This window comes from Trichoderma asperellum, chromosome 1 (genome assembly GCF_020647865.1).
Source record: "Trichoderma asperellum chromosome 1, complete sequence".
NCBI classification, from domain to species: domain Eukaryota; kingdom Fungi; phylum Ascomycota; class Sordariomycetes; order Hypocreales; family Hypocreaceae; genus Trichoderma; species Trichoderma asperellum.
The window spans coordinates 4,678,939-4,701,553 of record NC_089415.1 but is presented as its reverse complement, the minus strand read 5'-3'; the positions used below and the strand labels follow the sequence as shown (position 1 = coordinate 4,701,553).

The window sequence follows — 22,615 nt, the reverse complement described above, 5'->3', positions numbered from 1 at the left end:
CCGCAAGCTGGCTTGGTGTTTTTGCACGTGAAGTCCGCGACTCTCGGGGTCGGATTATGTAATGCACTCACTGTTAGATAAGCTCGGTACTCTCTCGGTACTCTCTCCAGAAGCGCAGCTCACGTGAGTCCCCGCGCCCCGCCTAGATGGGGAAGTCGGGAGCTCCAACCAGCGTCTCTGGGCTCCTCTTTCCGGGAAATCCTCTTAGACAGCAGCTTTTTCGGAGCTGGGGCAATGGGGCATAGCCGGAGGGACAAAAAAGGGCTCTCCAACACGGAGCTGATTGCCTGCTTGCACTGCTGGTACTGCTTGTACCACTTGTACCACTTGTACTGCTTTCCTCAGCAGATAGGCACAGCACCAAAAAAAAAAAAAAAAAAGCTCCCCTCATCCGGCAAATACCGCCAAAACCCACCCCGAAAGGGAACCCAGACAGCCAGTCAACGGCCACGCTTCGGTATAGTCGGTTACCGTGTTGCTCGTCTCATGCAAGTACTACATCCAAGCGTTCGACAATCCTGCCCCTGGGATTGGCTGAGAATCCCCTGCAGAGAGCCTAGAGTAGCCGGGACTTGCCTTGCTACTTATACGTAATACCGCAACCGCGCTGCCAACAGAGCTGGGCGCCGGGTCCCTGCGTTTGGCTGGGCTAGTCGTCCCGGCCGGATGGCAGCGGGCGAGTTATCGTCAAATCTCGGCAGCGTCTTGTGATCAAAAAGAGCAAGCACCCCTTTAGTCAGGAGGCGTTTCTTCTTCGTCTGTCTGTTGCTCTATATGCTATATATATGCAGTAGTGTCGTGATCTTTTTTTCCCCCCCAAACGCATCGACTTCTTTCCATTGCCCCATTCCACATCTCTCTCCTCCTTCACTAACCGAACCCCACGGATCACCAACCCCGCGTCATCGCTGCCGAAGAGCTTCAATCCCGATAGCTCGTTTCAGCTCAATTCAGCCCAATTACTCCTCCATTGCGTTGCTCTCGCCGATAGTCAAATCCTTTTCCTTGTGATAAAGCGCATCGCGGAATTCAATTGTTCAGAGGAAACTCTCTGCTGCGCCTTGAACCACCCGGCTCTCAGCTCCATTACATCATCGTCAACTCACCACCACCAACCGCCAAGATGACAGACACCGGCGAAAAAGTCAACACCCACATCATCACCCTCACCCGCTTCCTCACGGAAGAGCAGATCAAGCACAGAGAAGCAACCGGTGATTTCACGTATGTTTTCTTTTCTGTTTCCCCCCTTCCCCCCTTTGCCACTGCGCCGCATCATCTGCTACTTCCAACAACCAACTAACACGCGACTTATAACAAAACAAGACTGCTCTGCCATGCTCTCCAATACTCCTTCAAGTCCATCGCCTACTACATCCGCCGCGCCACGCTAGTCAACCTCACCGGCCTGGCCGGCTCCTCCAACACCACCGGCGACGAGCAGAAGAAGCTCGACGTCATCTCCAACGACCTCTTCATCGAGGCCATGCGCTCCTGCGGCAAGGTCGCCATGCTCGTCTCCGAGGAGGAAGAGACCGAAATCCACTTCCCCCACGCCACCGGCGCGCGCTACATCGTCTCCTGCGACCCCATCGACGGCTCGTCCAACCTCGACGCCGGAGTGTCCGTCGGCACAATCTTCGCCATCCACAAGATCCCCGATGGCGTCGACGTCGCCAGCAAGGACGACATCCTCAAGCCCGGCACGGAGCTGGTCGCCGCCGGCTTCACCATGTATGGCGCCTCTGCCCAGCTCGTCATGACCATGAGGGGCAGCACCGTCAACGGCTTCACCCTGGACAACGGCATTGGCGAGTTTATCCTGTCGCACCCCAACATGCGCATTCCCAAGGCGCGTTCCATCTACTCCGTCAACGAGGGCAACTCCCTGTACTGGGAGGACAAGACCATCAAGTACTTCAACTCTCTCAAGCAGGCGCAGGCCGACGGCAAGCCCTACAGCGCTCGTTATATCGGAAGCATGGTTGCCGACGCCTACCGCACGCTCTTGTACGGAGGCATCTTTGCCTACCCCGCGGATAAGAAGAGCCCCAAGGGCAAGCTTCGTATTCTTTACGAGTGTGCGCCTATGGCTTTGGTTTTTGAGAATGGTGAGTTTTTTTCTTTTCTGAATATCCCTCTGGCTATATTGACTCTGAGGTAAATGCTAACTGTGACGTGTGTGATAGCTGGTGGCCAAGCCGTTGATAGCCACATGAACAGAATGTTGGAGGTTGTGCCAGAGCACATCCACGACAGGTCAGGTATCTTTATGGGTAGCTATGACGAGATTGAAAAGGTCAAATCATTCTACAAATAAACCAAAAACCAAGAAGAGATGGGGAAGGGAGGTGAAAAGAGAACGAAAGCAATGAATGCATGACACGGGGAACATAAAAAAAACCTGCATCACATAGCAAAAGCTGGCTTATGACTTCATTTATTCGTGGACAAAGCTATCAATCATATATATATATATATATAAACATATAATTATACACACAAATTTCACATGCCCCAAGTTTTTGCTTCACCTATTTTGATCCCCGAGAGAGAGAGAGAGAGAACATACCTTGTAGTAGTTTATACTACCACAGCTTTGGGATCAGCCTCGGCGTATTCTTCTTCCACTCTTGATACTCCTTTCTATCTCCGTATCGTTTGTCGTACTTTTTCTCAGAGAGGGGTATGCCAGATACCTTGAGAAGCAAAAAGGCCGCAAACGCGGGACTAATGAATGACAAGACGGTAGTTGTAATGACACCCAAGGGGCCTCCAGACAGACCCAAAGCTTGCTGCACGGGCAGCCGGGCGAGGACGCCAGCTGATGCAGTCGCAATTCCGGTCCAAAGGGAGATTTCCCCAAAATAGTTGGGGTACCGACTAGTAGTAGTAGTAATCAATCAGTCAATCTCGTTAGATCCAAAAATACAATACAACACCTAGGTAACATTATATGTATATAATAAACTTCCAAAGTTTTAGAGGCACCAAACAAAACCAAGAAAGAAAGAAAAAAACAAGTTATGAAACCGCACTACAACAATCATAACAGGAAAAAAAAAAAAAAAAAAAAAAAAAGGTTTTATTTACACTTACCTCTTTGAGAAAAGTCCACTTGTCATAAACTCTTCATCATGCAGCTTGAGCTTCTTCTCCCTTTGCCACCTGCTCTTCTGCACATCCGCCAAGACCTCATACACAAACCCGGCAAGCCAAATCGACATGCCAATGACGTCCGTGGCGAGTGTCCTGGGAATGGCAGATGCCAGCACAGCTGCCGGGATGGCGTTGAGCATAATCACAGGCATAAGCTGGAGCGAAACCCAAACGGCCTGGAAGAAGAAGGCCCCAGAGAAGCGGGCGGGCTTGTGGCGGATGGAATCGAATCGAGAATCATGGCCGGCGGTAAGGATGCGATGAAATAGAAACGAGCCAACTGTGTTTTTGGTGGTGGTATGAGCAATTAGTCAGTTTTTGTCATTCTCAACCAAGTAGTCTAGGATGTAAGTTTAAAAAAAAAAAAAGAGAGTGAGAGAGAGAGAGAACAGTGCGTGGGTTTTGATCCGAAAACGCGTAAGATTAAAGCTTCCCCCCTCGGCGTAAGGAACCCGGGTTTAAAGCATCGCAAGAGGAGGCTCACGTCGCACTGCCCAAGCCGCAGTCATTCCCGTCAAGACAAGCTGTCTCCAGCTCAGCAGAGCCGCAGCACCCGCATTGGCACCCGCGCCCGCACCCGCACCCCCCTTCAGGACCTCAATCAGGCTCGGCAGCCGAGGAAGAGTTGCTGCATTGCCGGCATAAGCAGCCGCGCGAGCTCGCAGCGCGGGGAGATATAAGCTTAGCGTTCCGACAGCCAGGAAGGTCACTGAGCCAGACACGTCGAAGAAGCGCTCCGAACCGGCAAGGATGGAGGGGATCGCGACAGCGCCTTGGATGGCAAAGGCGGTGGCGAAGCAAGGGATGATGGACCGCAGGAGGGGGGAGTGGAAGTTGGTGATGTGGAGGAAGTGGTTGAGGAGTGTCATCTGGTCTCTTGATTTAGGGGCCAGACTGCGAATTAGAATCTGTAGTCATGTAAGAACTCAATCCAAAAGACCGACGGAGACGTAGGATAAAGTGAGATCAAAGAAGAATGTGAGAAAATAATCAAAAAAAAAAAAAAAAAAAAAAAAAAAAAAAAAAAAAGAGGGGTAGAAAGAAAACCAAAGCTGTTTGGGGAGATGGGATGCCGTCGATTTATTCAATCAAGGAGACGGTAGCATTGCAGTCTGAATAAACGAAAGGATTGGACGGCTGGCATGAGCTGAAGTGTGGTGACGTCGACGCCAAAGCTACTCCGATCCAGCTCCAAGAAGCTATTCGCGCGCATCTCGTTCCTGCACGTGCAATCTCAATGGTAATAGACGATTGTCTGTATTGCATTAAGAGAGTAGATTGAAACACTCGATGATGAAAAGCAATTCAATTGCGTTGATTGGTTGATCAGTTGAGCCAATCGTCTCTTTTTTTGTGTATATATAAGTTGCCGTAGCTGTATTCTCAATAACGTCATTAAATATACAAGACCTGTGCATGAAAAAGACCATGACTGAGCAGCCTTTGCTCTCATCTTGTTAGCTCTCCCAAATCATATCAAACCGCATAATAATAGACGCATCCAGTTTCTTCGACGACTCTGCAAATTGTTCGCCGCCGCCGCTTCAGCCATAGCAGCCTTGGGATCGTCTTCAACTTCATCATCATCCACCCCATTGTCCGCAGCCTCGCTTACAGCTGCAATGGCATGAATATCAATGGAAAAATCTCCCTCTTGCTTTCCAAAAAAGCTACAGCAATCGCTCATTAGCCGCTAATCCTTGGCGCACACATATAGCAACGGGCTCCAGAAATAGAGAACATGGCTTCTTCACTCACCTTCGCATCATCAACCCGACTCGTTTCACACTGGACAAGTTCAATGGTTTTGCATCCGGCTTCGGCCTCCCTCGGTACGTTGGCTTGAATGCACTCCATGGCAAATACACATTCTTCACCTCCAAGCCCGCTCCGTCCTCAACGACCTCGAATTCGGCCTCCCAACTAATTCCAGCTTCCTCACGCCCATCGCCCCTCCGCGGTGGGATCTCGTCTTTGAGTGTCAGGGCGTATCGTTTCCCATCGGCCTTGGCCACCGCAACGACTATGCCCCCCTCGTAGTCGGACAAGTTCCAGTTCAGCACCCCCAAGCTATGCTGCGATGCGAAGCCGGCACCGCCCAGCGTCTTGGTATCGAGGTGGCCATAGAAGCGGGCCTTTTCTGGGTTTATCATGAGCAGGTGGGACTGACTGGCGCCTCCACGAACTCGATCATCAGAAGTGACCCATAAGGAGGAGTCCCAGGGCCTTTTGATTCAGGGCAGGGCCCAAAGGGGCGTGTTTCAGTTAGCCTTGGGTGCTCTATTTTTGACCGCTTCTTTGTGCTGTTGCCTGGAATAGCTTCTTCTTCTTCTTCTTTTTTTTTATATAATTACCCCCCTACTGCAAGTCATGTAGACTTTGGGGGAGTGTGCGTGTGTGTGTGTGTGTTGCTGGGCTTCCAAGAAAGAAAGAGAAAAGTAGTATCAAGCAGTATCAAGCCAGAAGAAGCCGCCGCCGGAGTCTAGATCTGAGATGCTAATTCGCAAATCCGAGTCTACCCTGATTCAGGCAAATGTTCATAGTGGATGCTCATTGAAGATAGAGGGGTGAATCGAATCAAAGAGGCAAAAAAAAAAAAAAAAAAAAAAAAGATGAAGAAGAAGAAGCCATCACAGCTTAGGCAATAGGACGCAAGGCGTGATGGACCAAAAAGCAAAGCATCAAGGGGGGTCTCTTACTGGTCTCCACCATAGAGGTAGAGCAGCTTCCGCCGGTTCGTCGTAGCGTGCATCGTGGGCAAGAATCTAGCGGGCGCGAGCGGCGATATCAGGCCAATGTGGAATTACTTGCGAGTAGCCAGCAATGGCCGATTTTGCAGATGCTCGGTGAGGCTGCCAAAGGGCCCTTTGTGCTCGCCAGCAGTAGCCTTGTTGGGCATATGTACGAGTAAGTTGCGGTTGGCTGCGTCGTTTAGCGGATACCTACTCCGATCGGAAGGCGGAAAGAAGCCCGCCGGGCGTCGTGTTCGGAGTATTCTCGCTCCGATGGATTTCTAAGTCGAGCTTCTGACTAATTGCTATAATAAGAGCATTGAGGCGTACGGCTTTGTGTCAAATACGCCAGAATTAACTCCGAAACCAAGCCACCGAAACCTTCGTCGAGAGAGGCATGGAAATAGTAGCTCTTAGCACAGAGAACGCGCCGCCGTGAGCTCACCAGCGCCGCGTCTACCACGTGTTTGACGGAAGATGGGTGTGCTCCAAATCCAAATAAGCCACCACAAGTACCGAGATGGCTAAGCTTTAGCGGCGTTAGAAATCGAGGCTCTTCCTTTTTCTCACTCTTCCCTCTCTTACACACGCACACAAGGGCGCACTTACACGGGGTGGAAAGCCCGCCGCCGCCTCGCCGGTAAATATTCTCCCCGCAAAACTTCCCGTAGATAAGAAAAACCGGGACGCTATCGAAGAAGGCTGCGAAGCTTCGCTTTTGCCCTACAAGGCGCCCGGCGCATGTGGCGCTGGCGTATTCCAACCACCGCGGCCGCAGACAAATATCTGGGGGCGGGCGTGTGGCTTCGTCCACATGGCCAACGCAAGCCATGGCCAGTAGCTCAACCGACTCGTCCGTAGCTCTTCATGCATTGCCAACCACACGTTTGTATACTGGGCAAAAAAAGAAAAGGACTCATCAAAATGAAGTAAATGTTTTTTTAATTTTGAGCACGCTTCTAGTGCCCGTTCCGTATGTATTCCGGCGGGGATATCTAGTATAATTAAAAGACAAAAAAAATGAAGTAACAGAGAAAACACCAATAAACTGTGCCTTGCTTAAGCATCATGTTTAAAAGACTAAAGCCAGACGAGATTGCTCATCACATCAGTCCGTTGCTCCTTGGAACGCCCGCCAACCAATCCCATCTTTCAAGTCATCCCAAATGTCCACTTCATGAATAAAGATATCACAAAAAAAAGAGGTGTTAACACAAAAAAATAAGAGCTCATCCAAAGCTCTCCAAGAAGAATGAAAGAGACCCAACACAATCGCCATGCTATTTGTCCTCGTATAAAAGATCCCGTTGTGCAACCACTTTGCCGTAAACCAGAAATCATTTTTTGCCCCGTGATGTCGAGTCACCACCTCAGGAGGTGGGAAGAGAAGTGCCTTGTTGTTTTGTGACAAGGTAGAATATGCATATATGTACTTCGGGTTTATAGATGATAGGGTGATGAATTGCATGAAATCCGGCATTTTGGTTTTTTTTTTTTTTTTTTTTTTTGGCTTGTTTTTTTTTAAACAGTTGTTTTTTTTTTTTTTCTTTGATTAGTGCTGGTGCTGCATCAAGGCTGGAGATCCAGGCATAGACAGCGGGGTGGTAGGGTACTCGAAGCCCGTCTCAGAGCAGGCAGCCGAGTGGTCGTATGAATGCGTCAGAGGAGGAGTCTGGCATTCAGAATCAGCAACGCAGATCCCGAGGGTAAGAGAATTGATGCCTAGCCGAACTCACCAGAGGGTTGGAAGGGTCGTAGGGAGTGGGCATGCCCATATCGTGAGTCGACATGAAGCCATAGCCAATGTATGGGCTGATGACGTTGTCGGGATACATCTCTCGCTTAATGGGCTCGCTGTAGTGGCCCAGAGGCGGCAGCGAGGCGGGCATCGCAGCACTGAGGTAGTTGGGGTAGACCTCAGCAGTAGTCATGGTAGGATAGGCGTGAGCGGAGCCATAAGGGTTGATGAGCAGCTCGTCGGGAGCTGGGTATGTTGTGTACGAGAGGACGGGCGGAGTGTTGGATCGCTCGCGCTCGTCGTGGTGGTGGTAAGTGGGTTGCACAAAAGACAGCTCGTCGTGAGACTCCATGGGAGGAGTGAATTGGCCCTGAGAGACAATGGTCTTGGGAGGAGTCGGGAGGCGGACAGGAGCTGGTGCCTGGTGCACTTTGTGAGCCTTGGAGATGGATTGACGCTTGGCGACCTTGTTGGGGCTGGCGGCAGGCTGGCTGACTGGCGAGGGCTGCTTCTCAGCATCGCCCTCTTCGGATCCAGCGCGGCGCTCAAGATCCTCCAGACGTCGCTTAAGCTTCTTGCCTGCAGTCGATTGTTAGATGGCTTTCAATGCGCAAGGAAAGAAGAGGTGAGATTCTGTGACTAGACATACGGTAGTTGCGCTGAGCAATGCGGTTCTGTATTCTCCTGCGCTCGGCAAGATCTGAGATCTTGGTCCAGTCCTCATCAGGGTGGGCAGAGCTGCTGAAGGCGCTGCTGGTGCCGTGGTTTGAGCAGTGTCGAGGAGGAGGAGGAGCCGGTGCCGGGACTGCGGCGTAGGCATAAGGGTGTTGTTGTGAGATGGCGAACATGGCCATTGTGATTGTGTGTGTGAGTTGTTGTAAGAAGAGTTGGTGAGGTGGTGATGGAGGGGTTGAAGAGGAACAAGCAAGGCAGTGGTCTTGGCTCAGAAGAGAAGAGGCTCTTGCTTGATCAGATCAAGTTGGAAGATGTAAGTGATGAATGGTTTGGATGAGATGTCGTTGGTATTATATAGATGATGTGAGTCTCAGCAATTGTTGGATCGGATGGTCATGACGGGCTGGACCAGATGGGAGGACGACGAGAGTTAAATACTGCATGCTTCGACTTATCTGCCTGCGTCTCGTCGAAGCTCAGAACAGACCCTGGCTGCAGGGCTGCATGGGGCCAGGCTTCATGGCTGGTGAAGCCCAGCAAGGCTTCGTGCGATGTACTTAGCGTCAAAGTGAGGTGGTGGAGGGGTGGGCGTGAAGCTGTGACAGGGCCAGTGCATGCCGTCCACAGGTACGTACCGCCCAGCGAGGACGATCTGTGCCCATGGCCCGCCTCTTGGCTGCTCCTGCGCGGGCAGGCGTGCACGTAGCGAGACATGGAGCGGATCTGGCTGTGTCTGCAGCGCAGCGACAGGGGGTGCGGCCGGAGTGGCTGTAGCAGGCGGGCGTGCTGGTAGTAGTAGGCGATGGTGTGGGCGCTGCGAGTGGGATGAAGCGGATAGAGCGGGGACTGAAGCCAGAAGGGACCAGGGGGGCGTGGCGCCTGCCAGCAGTCGGGAGGCGTGACAGTAGACTCTAGAGACACGGGGCAGGGACTCCCGGGAGAGGTACTTTTCTCTAGTGCCAGGCAAGAGCCACTGCCAGGCAAGAGCCACTGCCAGGCAGGAGCCAGCCCAGCGCCAGCGCCAGAGCCACAGCGAGCAAGAGCCAAGCCAAGTGCCCCCTCCCAATACAAATCAAATCACCCCAAATCCAGAGTCTGCTAAACGTAGCACCTCCATGCCGCTACCAGGCACGGTACGTACTTGTCGCTCTCGCTCGCTCGCTCTCGCAACCCACATGGCCTGGTGGCCGCGGTTTTTGTCTGAAGAGCCAAATTTGCCCGGTTTTCTTTTCCCACAGTCGAGTGCCCCATCCGGCAGGCATTCATCTGGCTCTGGCGGTCCCTTGCGCTGCCACCCTCTTCCCGCGATATCCAGAGCACAGCAGCATACTGTAGCGCTCTCGTCGTCGAACCCTCCCCCCCCTTACAAGTGCTATGATTAGCAGGACGCGACAGCCGGCGCTCGAGACCGTGCGCCCGGGGGAATTGTTGGGCCCTCTCCGCCTCTACTCCCGGCGAATATCCGTCGACGACGAAAAGCAGGCCATCCTACCCGTAAACGCCAGGCAGTGGGCCTAGCAGATATACTATGGATTGCTAGAGCACTGGGCAGGTTGCACAAGGAATGCCTCGCTTTCGCTCCTTGGAGACCGCCTATCTGCTGCCAATCCCTACTGAGACAGACAGGTGCTGTGAGGACGTGTGCTGCTGGCAACGCAAGGTACAAGTGGCCGGACTAGGATGGCTAAGCCCAGCACTCACACGCAGTGCCGTCGTCGTCATAGGGCTGCGCTGACATCGCTCTAATTCCATTCGATCCTGGAGGTGTCGGCTAAGGCACAAGCGTCAAGCGTGAAGCTGCAAGTTGCAGGAGTCTCCTTATGCTAGCCCAAGCCCGTTGTTTTTCTCTAGCCTTGGGGCGCTTCTAGACGTCGAGACGTTGCATTCGAAACATTGCGCCCAGAAAGGAACAGAGGGAAAAACGGGTAGGGGCACCCGCCATCCCTTCTGCTGTGCTTCGTGGAAGCATCTCTCGGACGAAATCGCATCAGGGCTCGCATTGGCCAATCCGCCCTACGAGAATGGCCTGCCGCCACATGTTTGAAAGGGGCGGCCTTTTGCCAGCGGACTGGCCCCCGGCCGGAGGGCGCTGGACAGTAGCCTTGAAGCACGGACAGCTGGCAATTTGCTGTCACCGTCACGAAATGCCATGTTATTCATTCTGTAGAATTGCAGCAGAGACGGCGCCGGTTCCTTGGGCTTTTTGCCGGATCGGTAAAACCGGCAAACAAGCTGTCGAAACAAACGCCGTTCCGGGGTACTGTGCTCTGACTCGCACACACTGGCCGATGCGCACAGCCGGTTCACAAGCTATGGCGAGTGCTATTGATCTGCTCTATCGCCGCCGCCTCGGAGCTCGAATCGCAATTCTGTATACTCCGATCCAGAGGTCTTGGGGCTCAACACCTTCGAATCGGCACCCAAATGGGGGGGCCGCTTGGCCCCGATGCCCCTCCCTCCCCTGCAATCTCATAGGTGCTGCTGCTACTTGTACAAAGTACTCATCCCGCTCTTTTATCAGAGCATGACTCAACACAGCTCCAAAAACAGCGACAGCACGAATAGTTCAACTTGCAGCGAATTCGAAAAGACGGCTATGGTGGATGGTCCTTTTGCTTTCTTACATGCCATGCTCATGACAAGGCAGCAGGGGCATCTCGGTTCAAGAATTACTGTAAAAGAATGCTGCCCAGTATACAAGATACCTATTCTCAATGCTATCAACTCAAGCATTAGGTCGTGCTCCGGTATTGCGGTCAGCCTTTTTCCCGTGTTGGTAACGGTGGGCGAGAGCTTGTTTCCCCAAAATCCCACAAGCCAATAGCATCTGTCAGGCGGCATGTATTCGTACCTTACTTTGCGGTGGCGTTTCTGTAGGGCTCATGCTGCTCCGCCCGTAGGGCCAATGGCCCAGCGGCACATCATGATCGCGTCCATCCTCATGAGTACCGAACCACTGGCCGGACGGACGTAAGTAACTTTTTAGGTAGCGGCATCAGACGGGCAGAAGAGGACGTGGAGATAACGGGTGTATGATTTCCATCATTGACAGCCCAGCGGCAGAACGGCTGTCGGTACCGTGTGCCGTCACGGAGCTGTGACATAAGGAACTGAGTAATCAAGCAAACGGTAACGCCCCTGGCGGCGTGGCGTCTCTTTCTCCCGAGACAACGGCCGACGTCAAATGAGATGAGCGTTTGCCAACAGCCACGGCGCACCATGATAGGCGAATCTTAGCCAAACGTTATTAATGGCGACACAGGCAGGATAGCCTCGTAGGGCGGCGGCTAGCATGGCTACCAGCACCAAACAGCCGGCTGTCGCCAAGCGCAACACTGCCCACTCCGACTCCCAATCTCAAATCCATTAGACTCTTTCATCATGGATGCTCCTCTATTTACGGAGCGCCGCTAAAACTCTAGAGCTCTGGATACCGGAAGGGGGGGCGTGTGAGCGCGGCTACCCGTTTGACCTTTGATTTGAGTTGACAAAGAAGAAGGTTGGGCTCAGCCTTCACCGGAGGCTCTCGCTGCCGGCTGGCGGTGTCCCAGACGTCGAGCCACTAGGAGCTTGGATTCAGCCTAACTCGTGGCATCACACGTGCTTGGGGTAAGGGAGGCTATTTTTGGGCCGCCTATGACGCCCATTACCAAAGCCAGGCATCCGGGTCCACGATTGGCCTGCGCCCAACGACAGGTCCTTCAGGGCCCCGCCTCCTTTGCGATCCCCCTGCTTCTTGGCTGCGAAGTCATTGCGCCTGCGGACTAGCTTTCCTTAGTGCATATACGCGATTGGGAACAGCGCGATGTTTCGAGATGGCTGTTGAAAAGCCAAAACAAAATAGCCATGGACCTCTCCAAAAGAGCCGCGGACAAGCGCCGAGCCTCTGCCCCCCATCACGCCGGGATTCTTTGCTCGAACCTCTACACGCGAGCAAATCACTGGGGGATGTCGCTGGCTAGCTTCATTCTAATCCGCCGAGTCTAGCAGGCGAGGTGCAAAGGGCTTCACCACGTCTGGCTGCTGCTGACGCCCACGCTCTGCGATCCCATCTACAGTATGCTATGTATAGCATCGCCTAAGCCAAAAGAGCCTCCCGGGGATATCTACCACGCAACACCTGCCTCCCTTTGCCCTTTACCCCCCCCCCCCCCCCCCCCCACAGCATCTTTCATTTACAGCACATGGCACTCGATGGCACCATTGTCAGCGCCCAACCGTGCCGTCCCAACCCACCTCTCGCCTTTCACGCTGGTCAACGTGGTGTTGTTGCAAGCATGCGAGATGGGCGCACCGCCCTAGCCCGATCTGCTGCTTCCATGCACAACCGTTGTATTGTCTCCTGTTCGATTCCAACCCTGGTATCGCATGCCGCAACGCTATGGGGACACGCTGAGTTGTTCGACTCTTTTGTATGGAGCACCTGCTGTATACTTGTATGCCGCAGTGCCTGGAAGCTGCCCACTATGCTGAGCCTATCTATCTGGCCCCAATTAGACGACCCTGCTGTCTGGGTCAGGTGGCTACTACTATGTACCACCTGCTGTACGACGTAGGTAGTCCACGAATAAGTACCTATAGATTGACGACACGGCCAGCAGCTACATGTTTGGATCCAAGGGACTGTGGTGACTAATCTCCCCAGAGTAATCACATTTCCCCAAACCGGCATATGAGGGACAATTTCTCCGGCCTCAGAACACCCAGCCAGCGAGAAGCGCATAATACGAGAGCCGAATACGGCTATAAGCCGGAAAGTGAAAAAAGCGAAAAAGCCTAAAAAGAGAAACTGGCTATCAGGGCAGCCCCGCCTGGGGAGACAAAATGGCAAATGATTCGCGTCACTGTCTCCTCCAAAACAGGCAATCAAGGGTCATCGTCGAGTGTTTTTTTCTTGCCTTAGCCCCAACTACCGCGAGGAATTGATTTGACATGATGCGTAACACGATTCAACAACAAGAAGGGAAAGGAATAGAGAGCCAGAAATTTATGGAGAATGGGGGCCATCATCATCAATCATCATGAGCACCCCTTTCATTAACTTTGGAGGTATGGGTCCTAGGTTTCTGTGCCGTGCGTGTGTGCTGGTTCTGGCTGTCCTGCGACCACCGCGGTGCTCCCCAGGAGTCTCCAAAAGATCCCGACCCCCCGGCTCGAATTGGCCGTCGCATACTGAACTGTGCTTTGGTGCGTGTAGAGTACAGAGTACGCAAGGCAGCGAGCCACAGGCGGCAGACCCAGGTTACAGGTGACAAAGTACGGAATAGCGGCGGCCACTCCCTTGCCAGAGCCAGGACTTCAGATGACCAACGGAGCCCTTTTTTGTCATCATTAGCAGGTCAGGGGGTGTGGGCCCAGCAGCCCCTCGTCCAGCCAATGGGCCGCCGTCCCTACCCGTCGGGACGCCATCTGCCACATGTCAACTTTGTCTGCCGAGTCACCCCTTCAATCTCAGCCCTACATCCCAACGCTGTGGATAGGGCGCTCGCTGGACGTGCTCTTTCAGGCCACCCGGGAGGATCTTATCCCTTGGATCTGGTTCGCCCTACGAGGAAGGGAGACATTAGGCTTATTTTTTTTTTTCTCTCCTCTCTCTCTCTCTCTCTCTGTCTTCTCGCACAGCTCAACTCAGCTAGGCTCCCCTTGTTTTACGTTTCTTACTAGACGCGGCCATATCAACTGGGACGCCGAGGTTGTTTCTCTTATCCCGCCCCTGAGTCTCAATGAGGCTTTTGTCAACATCGCGCAGGGTTATAGATTAGCTCCTAGCAACATAGAGCAGCAAGCGAGGGAAATGAATGAACCGGGAACGAGGAACGACGGGGGCGGCCTATCTTGCGTAATTTGGGGGGGGCGACAAAACTAAGATTGCATTGCTGTCGCCAACTTGTAACAACGACTATCGGCCAGAATCTCACTTTCTTAGAGGCGGCACAAGTACGGGGTAAGAAAGGGAGTTGGAGCTGTTTGGGGGACATAGGTTGGAGTAGCAAGTGCCGTTTCCAAGTTTTGTCTATCCTTTTCTTTAGCGGCGCCCACCCCCAACTCAGCAGCCACCAGCACCAAAAAGGGCGCACATCACATACATGTGCCCTACTGTAACGCCCAAAGACGCAGCGCCACAGTTGCCTGCGCGATCGAGCTTAGCCCCCAGCCTGCTGTTAGCAACGGCCAACAAACCGAGTGGGAAAACGGGTGATGATGATTATGATGATGAAATGCCGCCTCTTAGCTCGCATCAACGTTTTAGTTATTCCCGCCGTTTTTTGCGTTTGGCAAGACGAAAATCCCATGGAGACGTGCCGGGCTTGCCACTGTCACTGCCACTGCCACAGTTGCGCGGAACGGCAAATATCCGAGCCAACAACGTGGTCCGCGGGCGCAGGCATTTGGCAGCTTGGAATTCCAAAAAAGTTAGTTTTTGGAGGCTCCAAATTTGATTTGGAAGAGAAGGGCGTCGCTTGACACTCAACTTGTGTCTCCCAGTACGGCGTCCCATCATCAATGCGACCCTCACCTCACGCCCCCAGGTCGCATCTAGTTTATGGCATGAACCATCGCTTAAGGGTCGCTAAGAAGCCCGGTTTTTTGTTTATCTATATCACATACCATGGCACACACTAATGTATCTACATATACTTTCCGTCCCCCGCGGATCTGCTCCCTATAAACAGGTTTCTCTGTGCGCCCGCAAAAGGCGGCTAGGCTGCGCATCACAAGAGTCAATGTTACTGCTAACATACTACCTAAAACGAAGCGAGACAACGAGGGTCCCGGGTGGAGAGCAGGAGGCGTGTCCCGACAGAAGGGAACGATGAGATCGATGCCAGGTGCTCTTGGCCCAAAAGAGGCTTTCGTATTATAGAGCGAAATTAGCAAAGGGCTCAGTTTCACGAGCCGTGGCCGTGGTGCTGTGATGGGGGCCATTTTCCCTGCTCGCCTCTTCTGACAAACAGCCGTTTTTTTTTTTAGATAGATACTACCTGTTGTTGGTTGACGATCCCAGGCTAAGGAGCCCCTCCCTTCCAACGGTTTCCAGGTTAGTTATCCCCATTCTCAGGTATTTGATATCAGGACCAAACATGGACAGGCGAATGCGGCGCACATCCAAAAACCCTAACCACCCGGCTGGTATCCCCCAGCATTGCCGCTTTGGGCAAGCCAGGAGAGGCTTGTGACCTCTCCGAGACGGGCTCGTTCATTTTGCCTGCCTGCTCTTTTGGCGGATAACCGGCATTTTGGGACGGCTACGATCCACTCCCGGTGGACTGGATCCGTTCGCCTGGAGCCCCTTCCCAAGCTCTTTGAAGTTGAGGCGAGAATAGCGAGAGAGCCAGGGTGCCTGAATGCGAAAGCTGGCCAAAGCTCGAAATAGAGAGACGGCTACCCCATTGGGGAGATGGGCAAAATGATTCTCTCATTCTTTTTCTTTTTCTTTTTCTATGCCGCCATGGTTCCAGGCACGGTTGCTACTTTGTAATTTCCAGGGATGCTAGTGTGATACAAATCGACGAACGAACAAGCGCTACCCGGGGGGCTGGTCCAGGGCAATGGAGCCGCCAAGCAAATGATGCTATCATCGCTTTTGCAAGGCGTACGAGTACCATCATGGGCTCCGTATCTTGGGAAATTTGCCATTGCCAGTGGGCGGTCAACAACACCAAACCACACTATCGCCGCATGACAATTGCGTGAATTTAGCTAACTCGTCAAAATCTTATATTGAAACTCGTCGTTCAAATTCGCCTCGCCGCAAGCAAGTTCCTCCCAAGTCCCTCTCCGGGGAAGCATCACCAGGCATAGGCGGGTGCGGAACATAGGCATACGACGACGAACTGGCACAGAAAAGGCCGCTTTGCGGCGCGCGCGGCCATCCGGCGGCACGATATTTGAGCGCCGGACGAATCTTGGGCCGATTTCGGTGGGGGGCCCACCAGAGCTCTCCCCAAACGCTGCTAAACCCACGGGCACCAAGAGCTGTGGCAAAGCTCTGTCTGGCTCTCCAAGGGGCCCCCCAGCAGTGGGATAACCGGATCTTCGCTCCACAGCGGGCTGGTAGGCCAATTATGCGCCTGGCGACAGCCGGCCTTGGACCGTGCTGCCTCTAGGATGTACAAGCAGCATGTACTCTGTTCTACGGGTCTACGGTGTTTTTTTCTTCCTTCCGGGTCTAACATGGGGATGGGGCATGGGGCTGAGAAGGTATTTGCATTTCTGTTCTGTTTCAATACTATGCCAGGCAGCGTATCGCCAGTTGAGCCCTTTTGGCTTAGCCCTGCACACAGATCTCCAGTCGAGTCAGGGCAACGACCGTGTGGGTTGATTTCGACTTTCTGCAGTTCTTTTTTGGGTTCGCCTAGGTTGCGTTAGGCCAGACTGCGGACTTCCGATCCTGGCAATGGATGCGCCTGCTAGTGCCAAACGAAGCCAAATTTGAATTTTTTTTCGTCCCATCACTCACTGACCTGTCTCATGCTCCTGACGCTATGCACATCACGAAGCTAATTATACTACCTGGGATATGAGATAGCTTCGCATCTATTTCCGGATAGCTATGGGTTGCGCAGCTAAAAAAGAAGGAGAAAAATTGGTATTCAGAATTGTCGTACGATTTTCGTGACGAGACTAACTAACTACCCAGGCAGCTATGCTCTGGCCTAGGCTGCTTCATTTGTGTTTTTCGAGCGGGCTACTCCGTTGATGAGCAGCACTATTCGGAGGGATTTTTGCTAACGTGCACTGTCGTGCAGAAGCGTTTTTAGCAGTGTGCCTGTTCAGGAATATGCTGGAAGTTCATCCAATCTCGAATCGCCAAGTTGGATACAGTCTAGTAGTCTAGCATGTACATGGCGGCACAGAGCATAAAAAACGGAGTAGGAGAATAACGGCAGGCAGCAAATCCGAAATGTTAATGCTAGGCTTATTGCTACTAGTGCTTCTCCATATTGGTGCTCCGTATTCAAATAACTTTCTCTCTTGCGATCGACCCATCCCCATTTGAACAAAGTCCCACAGGGCAAGGCGGCTTTCGGGGAGTAAAGGGCATAAATCCCATGTAAAGCAAGTACAGTAAGGTATGTATTACTCGCACCACGATGGTCAAGGAGAGGGAAAGCCTCTATGACATGGCCACACTTGCAACAGGGCTTATTCAGATATGAAAGATAAACATATGATACAAGAAACTCAAACTCCGCATTCCTCACTTCCCGTCTGACTCCGAATCACCCTCGATTACGATTTTGCCTCTTGCTGTTGCCGCTACGGTCGAGCGGTGTTTTGCCAAAGTACGATAAGACCGCACGAAGCCATTTGCTATCAACAGCAAGCATACTGTACCGCAAACTTGGTCCTAAAATGGTGGCACGGCACTTCGGGAATAAAGCCAGACAGCTCTGCTGCTAGCATGCCATACTATAAAAGTCTTGGGCTTTTTAGCAGAGGACGTCCCGACAGCCATAAGCTCCAATTTGCGCTCGGGAGATGTCCGAGTCCCTGCTTTACCCCTCCCTCTCCCCATAATTCTTCTTTTTTTAAGTGGCCTGTCTGGCTGTGCTTTACCTAAGGCGCCCGGCGTCTTTTGATTGGTTCCCACGCCGCCTCCTTCCGCTGGTCCAATTAGAGTGACAAGGCCCCCGCGTTTCCTACTTCTAAGTATTTGATTTTGGGGGCCTTGGTTAGGCGGTACCTCTTAGCCCACTGCTAGGCCCATCTTGGACTTTGTACATTGAAACAACTTGCGCCCACAAACCCCCCGCCTCCCGCTTCGATTTGCCGCCAAGTACCTTTTTAGAGTGGACTCCATCCAAAATTTTGGGGGGGCGGCTCGTGTTCTTTTTTTTCCCTCTTCAAACAATCCAATATCAAATCTGAAGCCCCATTCTAAATAAAACGGGGCGCCGTAAAGAAAAAGCGTCCCCACCTTCGCCCGTCTTTGTTTGGTGGTTCCTTTGGAGGACCCTCTGTGGAATTTTAAGCCTGCAAGGACTCAGATACCGTACTAGCGGTACTTCACACGAACCTCGCTTCTGACTTCATTGACGATATCAAAAAAAGGGTACGTACTGCGTGCCGGGCAACGGCTGACATTGAAGACAACTGCAATATATTATGCCGCTCCAGTGGAATTTTTCCCGTTTAGCGCTAGCCGTGGCTGGTACCTGCCTTGACTACCATTTGCCTTACCCGGGAAAAAATTGGCCGGAAGCGAGGCGGAACATACCCGGGAGCTGCAGTACCAACATGTGAATGAATGAAATGATTTGCTGCTAGTTTGTCTTCTGCCCGATGAGATAATCGGCTACTCGCAGATGATTCCACAGTGGATGATGCCTCGCTTAGAGTGCAAAAGGACGTCAAAGATGGGTGATTATGATTATATTCGTAAGATGAAAATACTGTACGTTCGGTGTCTTGATTAGTACGTGATTACAATTGTGCACTCCATCCCTCTTTGATTTCGGACTTTGCCATGGCCATGGGGTTCGGCGTTCGTTCCAATCCGGAAATTATACGCCAAGCAGGAAGCAAGCCAAATGGCAGCAGCTAGCTATTAGCAAGCACACACAAGAAGGAGAAGAAGAGGCTACCCATCTGAGACAACTCAATCCCAAGCTCCAGATCCTCGGAAACGAATAACGTGACGACAAGAGAGAGAGGCCAACGACATGGTCTCATTACACAAACGCGCACACGCACACACGCACACCCCTCCTTCGCTTCCAACGGATGTGCTACGCTACTGCAGTTTTAACCTAGCATAGGGCAACTTTTCGAATTTAATCTATTTGCCTTTTGCTTTTTCGTTTTTCTGCCTCGTTCGTTTTAGGAAACGTCTAACTAGTTCTTTTTGACGACAAGGGAAAAGGGTAAAACAAAAAAAAAAAAGGGCACTCCATATAGGCTACTAAGGCACCAAGCACGCACGCAGCACAGCCCATTCGGAGGAATTAATGAGAGGACGATACCAATAGATTGATAAAGAATGAAGGTTGCCGGCGACAAAGAAACGCCGCCAATAAGAGTTCGTCCAGTGAGACCCCGTAAATTTTTTTTTTGGTCTTCGCAAACTGCCTTACTGTTGCCGTTACCTGCAACCTCCCCTCACACGCTCTCTCTCTCTCTCCTTCCCGCCCGGAAGCAAATCATAATATACCCGGAGAACGGCTATCAGGCGCCCAAGCCCCGTTTGTGTATACCCCGTTTTCCGTCTAAGCCTTATCAAAAGGGCATACCGTTTTTTAAGCCGCACGCCAAGTGACCGCGTGCGCGCGCACGCGGCCCTTTCAAGGTTTAGAGGTCAAAAGAAAGTTGAAGGGGTACAATGTATTTTTTTTTTTAATTGCTCAACTAAGCGCGGAGAGAGAGAGAGAGATTTGCAAAAGATCCCTAAAGGCTTACTTTTTTCTTTTCTTTTTTCTTTCGCTTGCAACTAGATACCTCGGAGACACAGTATATGCCTGCAAAGACACGGGGGCGTGTATAAGTTTTTTTCCAAAATGACTGGCCGGAATTAATGCACCCGCTTTTTACAACTTAAGCCCGGGAGCCTTATTTGCGCTCCGGTGAAGCATAACCGCCCCCCGGTACCCCAAAAGAGGAAATTTTGATCTTTAGAGAAACAAGAGGGCAGCGAGGATTCCAAAAAAACCAGCGCGGTTTGATATTGCGTCAACATGGAGCCTTTTTTTTTGTGTAACTTAGTCGTACTGTAAGGCCCATAAGCACCTTTCTCTCTAGTTGATAACAGGATGAGTCTATCATATTACCCGTTTCTATCCGCAGAGATAAAGAAGATTCACGTCTTTTCTTTACACACCCTTACTGTACATGTATCGGCTTTCCACCCCGCGTTGCACACCAACTTCTCATCGTTCCCCGTAATCCGCGTTACATCTTGGTAAATTATTCTCAACCTAGGTGCCACTCCGCTCTTTCGCTCACCCAACTCACCTCATTTCGCCGCCTACGAGGCGGTCTATTCCTCATCTTCGCCTCAACGTGCGGCAAAGCGGGCACTGCACACCTCGCCGCACCAACCGTGCATCTAGAAACCCTCTGGGAGGATGTGAGATACCAGCAGCATGAGGTGTAAGGATGTGTGTAATACCTATCCAATAGCCGCTTGGTCTTGATGTGCGTCTGTGTGCTCCAAACTACTGCAGCTGCCGGCGCGCGTCTCAGCCTTACAACGTTCACTCGTCCCGGCAGTGCCGTTCCCAAAACAGTACCAAAGACTGACGGTATCGTCATCAAAACACCTCCTTTTTTCTGACTTGCATTTCTTTTCCTCCCCCGAATGGCAGCTTTCTTAAGGTTCTCACGCGGATGATTGGCTATTTCCCCTCCCCTTGCCTTTTCTTCCCCTCTGATTCCCCTCTCGACCCTCCCGCCCTATGGTAGGAGGCGAACAAAGGATAAAAAAAAAAAAAAGGAATAAAATCCAACGAGTAATTTTGCCAGCGAATGACATGCCAGTCACCAATTACGAACCCAAATTTCTTTTTTTTAAGAGAAAGAATGTCACCAGCTCCAGCATACGAAGCGGGCGCCTGATTCTGTCCCCTCTCTGTGCCGTGTCTCCCAAGCGAAGAGCTTAAACAGGTAGCAAAAAGAGCGCAGTACATACCTGTACGCGGAAAGGGGAGGCGAAGCTTGACCAAGTAGGTGTCTGTAACGGCGCAGCTAAACTAGACTGGTGACATCTTCTTTCTCCCTCTCTTTTGGAGGAGTGCGGCAGAGGGGGAGAGTGGGTTTTGCGACGAATAGTTCAAAAGTTGATGCCCTCACCTTGCCCAATGCGGTCGCCAATGTGTCGCATCGGCTGGCCCCCACGCCCCCCCGGGGAGGATCAAATTGCTTTGTGCGGCGGCATGATTGGAGGGAGCACAAGATGGGGCAAGGGAGCTCGTGCAACCACGAGGCTTCAAAATGGCCCGCTGGCATGCGAAGATGGGATGGAGAAGTGGACAAGAGAGCGCCCGTTTATCTTCTCTAATTGACGGAATCTAAAACGCTTGGGCGTATAAGTTGCGGTTCCAGGGAGCCGGATGGCAGCCCGGTACGGTGAAAGGCCAACAAGGGCGATATCGCAACAAACCTTCCGGTCTGTTCCTGATATATGTGTATACAATCCGATGGCAGTACCGGTCCGGGCAACTTTGACTTCCATTGATCTTCACTCGCCCCCATCTCTTTTTCTTAATCCTTAATTCCCTGTGTCTCCGAAACCCCTCTCGTTTCGTAGCACACTGATTAGATCTCGGCCATGCCAATAGCAAGGAAACCTCGATCATCAACCGCCATCATGCCAAGCCCGACTTGATGCTCCTGCTCCCCGATGTGGCGGCGTGCCCCTGTCACAAGGAGGCTGCCTTGCCTTGATGGTGCATGCGCATCTTTCCCATGCCTTGTCCAGGCACTGTGCAGGCATTACGCTCTGCAGAGTTGTGCTGAGGCACGGTATCACGAGTTCGTAATCTCGTTAGCACTCACAGGGAGTACGCCGCGGTAGCAAGGTGCTCTCGTTTTGTCATGGTGTTTTAAGGTTCTTTTGTCCCCGGGGGGTCCAGACCGCCTGGCAGGATTTTGCGGCTGAAGCTGCTGTCTGGGATGGCCGTTGACTCTTTGCTCAATGCGGTGCCATCATTCATCCCATTTGTTGCAGCTAGTTGTCGGGTTGTCCTATCAGTCCTTGGCCATCGTGTCAACAAGTAGTTTTATTTGCAGCACGAGTTACATGTCAAGAATGGGCTGTCAAGACCCTCGTTTTGGGGGCTAGTTTTGCCGGGGCGGGGCCGGATGCCTTGGCGCGCTGGAGAGAAAACGGGATGGCAGGAGCAGCTCCTCCGTCGGCGTGCAAAGTACCGATAACTCAGCAGTGGCTTATCTAATGCCGGCGCGGCGAGGTATTGGCTACTTTTTCTGCTTGCTTGTTCCAAACCGGCAAGCCGTGTCCAGCGCGGCTCCTCATTGGTGGATGGCGACGGGTGCGAGTTATGGGCTAATCTCCCCGAATCGGGATGAGAGCTCTCACGTGACGCGGCCCTTGTCGCACGCCGCGGGGGTGTGAGACGTGCGCCAATGCCTCGCTCTCTCCCGCAGCGCCGCAGACGCAATCATGCCACCTTACGGAGCCCCAGACCCTCGTCGCTACTGTAGATTTGATCGACGCAGGAGGCTCCTCCTCGTACGATTTGAGAAACAGCTCATTGGCGAAGCTGTGGCTGCAGCCCATCTGCTTCCGCCATGGACCTGGGTGCTGGGGGACCCAGGCGACAACGCATCGCATCACGGAGCCCTACAGCAGACC

At 52.3% G+C, this 22,615-nt stretch overlaps 7 protein-coding genes across 7 annotated transcripts; 3 read left to right on the top strand and 4 right to left on the bottom strand.

The window, feature by feature from the left end:
- The first annotated feature begins 235 nt into the window (after positions 1-235).
- TrAFT101_001449 (uncharacterized protein) lies at positions 236-2,517 on the top strand. Its single transcript, XM_024903559.2, has 4 exons — positions 236-492; positions 552-1,224; positions 1,327-2,111; positions 2,190-2,517. Exons 2-4 carry the CDS (start codon positions 1,124-1,126, stop codon positions 2,318-2,320), a joined length of 1,017 nt encoding a protein of 338 aa, XP_024762549.1. The 5' UTR covers positions 236-492; positions 552-1,123; the 3' UTR covers positions 2,321-2,517.
- Positions 2,424-4,142, bottom strand: TrAFT101_001448 (uncharacterized protein). Its single transcript, XM_024910536.2, has 3 exons — positions 3,644-4,142; positions 3,100-3,439; positions 2,424-2,883 (listed from the first exon to the last, which is right to left on the bottom strand). Exons 1-3 carry the CDS (start codon positions 4,026-4,028, stop codon positions 2,589-2,591), a joined length of 1,020 nt encoding a protein of 339 aa, XP_024762548.2. The 5' UTR covers positions 4,029-4,142; the 3' UTR covers positions 2,424-2,588.
- Positions 4,143-4,479: 337 nt separating this feature from the next.
- Positions 4,480-6,089, bottom strand: TrAFT101_001447 (uncharacterized protein). Its single transcript, XM_024907727.2, has 3 exons — positions 5,859-6,089; positions 4,918-5,385; positions 4,480-4,829 (listed from the first exon to the last, which is right to left on the bottom strand). Exons 1-3 carry the CDS (start codon positions 5,909-5,911, stop codon positions 4,631-4,633), a joined length of 720 nt encoding a protein of 239 aa, XP_024762547.1. The 5' UTR covers positions 5,912-6,089; the 3' UTR covers positions 4,480-4,630.
- Positions 6,090-6,999: 910 nt separating this feature from the next.
- On the bottom strand, positions 7,000-7,371 carry TrAFT101_001446 (uncharacterized protein; the record flags this gene model as incomplete). Its single annotated transcript, XM_066126328.1, has 1 exon — positions 7,000-7,371. One exon carries the CDS (start codon positions 7,369-7,371, stop codon positions 7,000-7,002), a length of 372 nt encoding a protein of 123 aa, XP_065982429.1.
- A 72-nt stretch (positions 7,372-7,443) lies between these two features.
- TrAFT101_001445 (uncharacterized protein) lies at positions 7,444-8,483 on the bottom strand (the record flags this gene model as incomplete). Its single annotated transcript, XM_066126327.1, has 3 exons — positions 7,444-7,563; positions 7,628-8,208; positions 8,279-8,483. The coding sequence occupies 3 exons, from the start codon at positions 8,481-8,483 to the stop codon at positions 7,444-7,446; spliced, it is 906 nt and encodes a 301-aa protein (XP_065982428.1).
- Positions 8,484-13,953: 5,470 nt separating this feature from the next.
- TrAFT101_001444 (uncharacterized protein) lies at positions 13,954-14,301 on the top strand (the record flags this gene model as incomplete). The annotated part of the gene is made up of 1 exon (XM_066126326.1): positions 13,954-14,301. A coding segment is annotated over one exon (216 nt), but the record flags the coding sequence as incomplete, so codon positions are not given.
- A 4,474-nt stretch (positions 14,302-18,775) lies between these two features.
- Positions 18,776-21,468, top strand: TrAFT101_001443 (uncharacterized protein; the record flags this gene model as incomplete). The annotated part of the gene is made up of 2 exons (XM_066126325.1): positions 18,776-18,793; positions 21,334-21,468. 2 exons carry the CDS (start codon positions 18,776-18,778, stop codon positions 21,466-21,468), a joined length of 153 nt encoding a protein of 50 aa, XP_065982426.1.
- Positions 21,469-22,615: the final 1,147 nt, after the last annotated feature.

Coding starts and splice junctions, on each gene's coding strand:
- TrAFT101_001449 (XM_024903559.2), top strand. CDS start 1,124: ATGACAGACACCGGCGAAAAAGTCAACACCCACATCATCACCCTCACC. Junction 1,225..1,326: donor GAAGCAACCGGTGATTTCAC/GTATGTTTTCTT, acceptor TAACAAAACAAG/ACTGCTCTGCCATGCTCTCC. Junction 2,112..2,189: donor GGCTTTGGTTTTTGAGAATG/GTGAGTTTTTTT, acceptor CGTGTGTGATAG/CTGGTGGCCAAGCCGTTGAT.
- TrAFT101_001448 (XM_024910536.2), bottom strand. CDS start 4,028: ATGACACTCCTCAACCACTTCCTCCACATCACCAACTTCCACTCCCCC. Junction 3,440..3,643: donor TGCGGCTTGGGCAGTGCGAC/GTGAGCCTCCTC, acceptor CCAAAAACACAG/TTGGCTCGTTTCTATTTCAT. Junction 2,884..3,099: donor AGTGGACTTTTCTCAAAGAG/GTAAGTGTAAAT, acceptor TACTACTACTAG/TCGGTACCCCAACTATTTTG.
- TrAFT101_001447 (XM_024907727.2), bottom strand. CDS start 5,911: ATGCACGCTACGACGAACCGGCGGAAGCTGCTCTACCTCTATGGTGGA. Junction 5,386..5,858: donor TACCTCTATGGTGGAGACCA/GTAAGAGACCCC, acceptor CTGAATCAAAAG/GCCCTGGGACTCCTCCTTAT. Junction 4,830..4,917: donor GTCGGGTTGATGATGCGAAG/GTGAGTGAAGAA, acceptor CGATTGCTGTAG/CTTTTTTGGAAAGCAAGAGG.